This window comes from Saccopteryx leptura, chromosome 2, assembly GCF_036850995.1.
Source record: "Saccopteryx leptura isolate mSacLep1 chromosome 2, mSacLep1_pri_phased_curated, whole genome shotgun sequence".
In the NCBI taxonomy this organism is placed as follows: domain Eukaryota; kingdom Metazoa; phylum Chordata; class Mammalia; order Chiroptera; family Emballonuridae; genus Saccopteryx; species Saccopteryx leptura.
In genome coordinates this window covers 64,013,128-64,015,454 of record NC_089504.1, presented here as the reverse complement: position 1 = coordinate 64,015,454, position 2,327 = coordinate 64,013,128, and the positions used below count along the sequence as shown (strand labels likewise).

At 40.3% G+C, this 2,327-nt stretch overlaps 1 protein-coding gene across 1 annotated transcript; it reads left to right on the top strand.

The window, feature by feature from the left end:
- Window positions 1–594: 594 nt before the first annotated feature.
- LOC136391369 (polyubiquitin) lies at window positions 595–1,209 on the top strand. The gene has a single exon (XM_066362995.1). The coding sequence runs from the start codon at window positions 595–597 to the stop codon at window positions 1,045–1,047; it is 453 nt and encodes a 150-aa protein (XP_066219092.1). The 3' UTR covers window positions 1,048–1,209.
- Window positions 1,210–2,327: the final 1,118 nt, after the last annotated feature.

Here is a 2,327-nt window from a genome sequence, read left to right as displayed (position 1 = left end):
AGAACCCCAGCTGAACTTGCAGGCTTGTCTAAAAAGATCTGCATGTGGAATCAACTAAAGTTGTTTTTTTCTTAGATTTCTTAACAGTACCACTGTCAAATGCTACCAAGGAAGAAGAAAACAAATACCATGGCTATACAAGAAAGATGTGTAGTTCAGAGAGAAATTGAAAAATCTCTATAAAGCAATCTTAATCACATGGAAACCTTAAAGTTAAATGATAGTTCAAAATTGAAGTTCTGAAAATACTAAATGAAGTGTGAGAAAACACTAATAGGCAATAATGAGCTAAAAAAATATTAATGAACAAAATGAGTACTTCACCAAGGAGACAAAAATTTTAAAAAGAACCATACAGAGATGAAGAACTCAATACCTGAACTGAAAAAGATGTAGCAATGCTACAGAGAGAAGAAGAGAGAGACTCATGAATTTAAAAAATGATACAGCTCTACAAGAATTGTCTGACTTCATCAGAAAGAGCAATATAAGAATAATGGGTATAAGAGGTGACTGGCGTTTGGTGTGGGGTTTTGTTTGCCGTTGTTGGAGCGACTCAACATGGGCAGACTAGGCGTTCGTTAGCAGGTCAAAATGCAGAAGACCTTGACCGGCAAGACCATCACCCTGGAAGTAGAGCCCAGTGACACCATCGAGAATGTGAAAGCCAAGATCCAGGATAAGGAAGGCATCCCCCCTGACCAGCAGCAGCTCATCTTTGCAGGCAAGCAGCTGGAAGATGGCCACACTCTTTCTGATTACAACATCCAGAAAGAGCCCACCCTGCACCTGGTTCTCCGTCTGAGGGGTGGAATGCGGATCTTTGTGAAGACCCTCACTGGCAAGACCATCACCCTGGAGGTGGAGCCCAGCGACACCATCGAGAATGTGAAGGCCAAGATCCAGGATAAGGAAGGCATCCCCCCTGACCAGCAGCGGCTCATCTTTGCAGGCAAGCAGCTGGAAGATGGCTGCACTCTTTCTGATTACAACATCCAGAAAGAGTCCACCTTGCACCTGGTTCTGCACCTGAGGGGTAGCTGTTAATTCTTCAGTTTTGCTTTCATAGTGCCCAGTAATGGCATTACTCTGCATTCTAGCTATTTGCCCCAATTTAAGTTTAGAAATCACCATTTCAGTAATAGCTAAACCTGTTCAAAATGTTAATAAAAGTTTCATTGCATGGTAAAAAAAAAAAAAAAAAAAAAAGAATAATGGGTATATCGGAAGAAGAAGAAGAAGAGAAGAAGGGAATGGAAAGCCTATTCAAACAAATAATTGATAACTAGCCAAGCCCATGGAAAGAGTTAGATCCTTGAATTCAAGAAGCAAACAGAACACCAACTTACCTCAACCCAAACAAACCATCTCCAAGGCACATCATAATAAAATTGTCAAAAATCAATAACAAAGAAAGAATTCTCACGGCAACTAGGAAAAAAAAGGACATGACATATAAAGAAAGGCCCATCAGCTTACATCAGACTTCTCAGCAAAAACTCTACAAGCCAGAAGAGAGTGGACCCAAACATTCAAAGTACTGAAATGGAGGAATTACCCGCCAAAAATACTATATCAATCAAAGTTATCCTTCAAATATGGAGAAATAAAAACTTTTCCAGCCTGATCAGGCGGTGGCACAGTGGATAGAGCGTCGGACTGGGATGCAGAGGACCTGGGTTCAAGACCCCAAGGTCGTCAGCTTGAGTGCGGGCTCATCTGGTTTGAGCAAAAGCCCACCAGCTTGAACCCAAGGTCACTGGCTCAAGCAAGGGGTTACTCAGTCTGCTGAAGGCCCGCGGTCAAGGCACATATGAGAAAGCAATCAATGAACAACTAAGGTGTTGCAACGCGCAATGAAAAACTAATGATTGATGCTTCTTATCTCTCTCCATTCCTGTCTCTCTGTCCCTGTCTATCCCTCTCTCTGACTCATTCTCTGTCTCTGTAAAAAAAATAAATAAATAAAAATTTATTTATATAAAAAAAATTTTTCTAGACATACAGAAGCTGAGGGAATTTATCACTAGAAAAGCCCCACTGCAAGAAATACTTGAGGGGGTTATTTGACCAGATACAAAGAACAAAACAAATCAAAACTACAAGTAAAAGTGCCAACAGGGTCACAATAAAAATAAGGATAGTTTGTGACAACAATAACATAAAGGGGAGAGGATAAAGAACTGAGCAGCAAAGGAGAATGGAGTGCAGAAGCACTCATAAGACAATTAACTCTTATACATATGAACATTTTTCTCTTAATAACCTAATGGTAACCACCCATGAAAAAGCCACTACTGAAACAGCTTAAAAAAAGAAGAAATGGA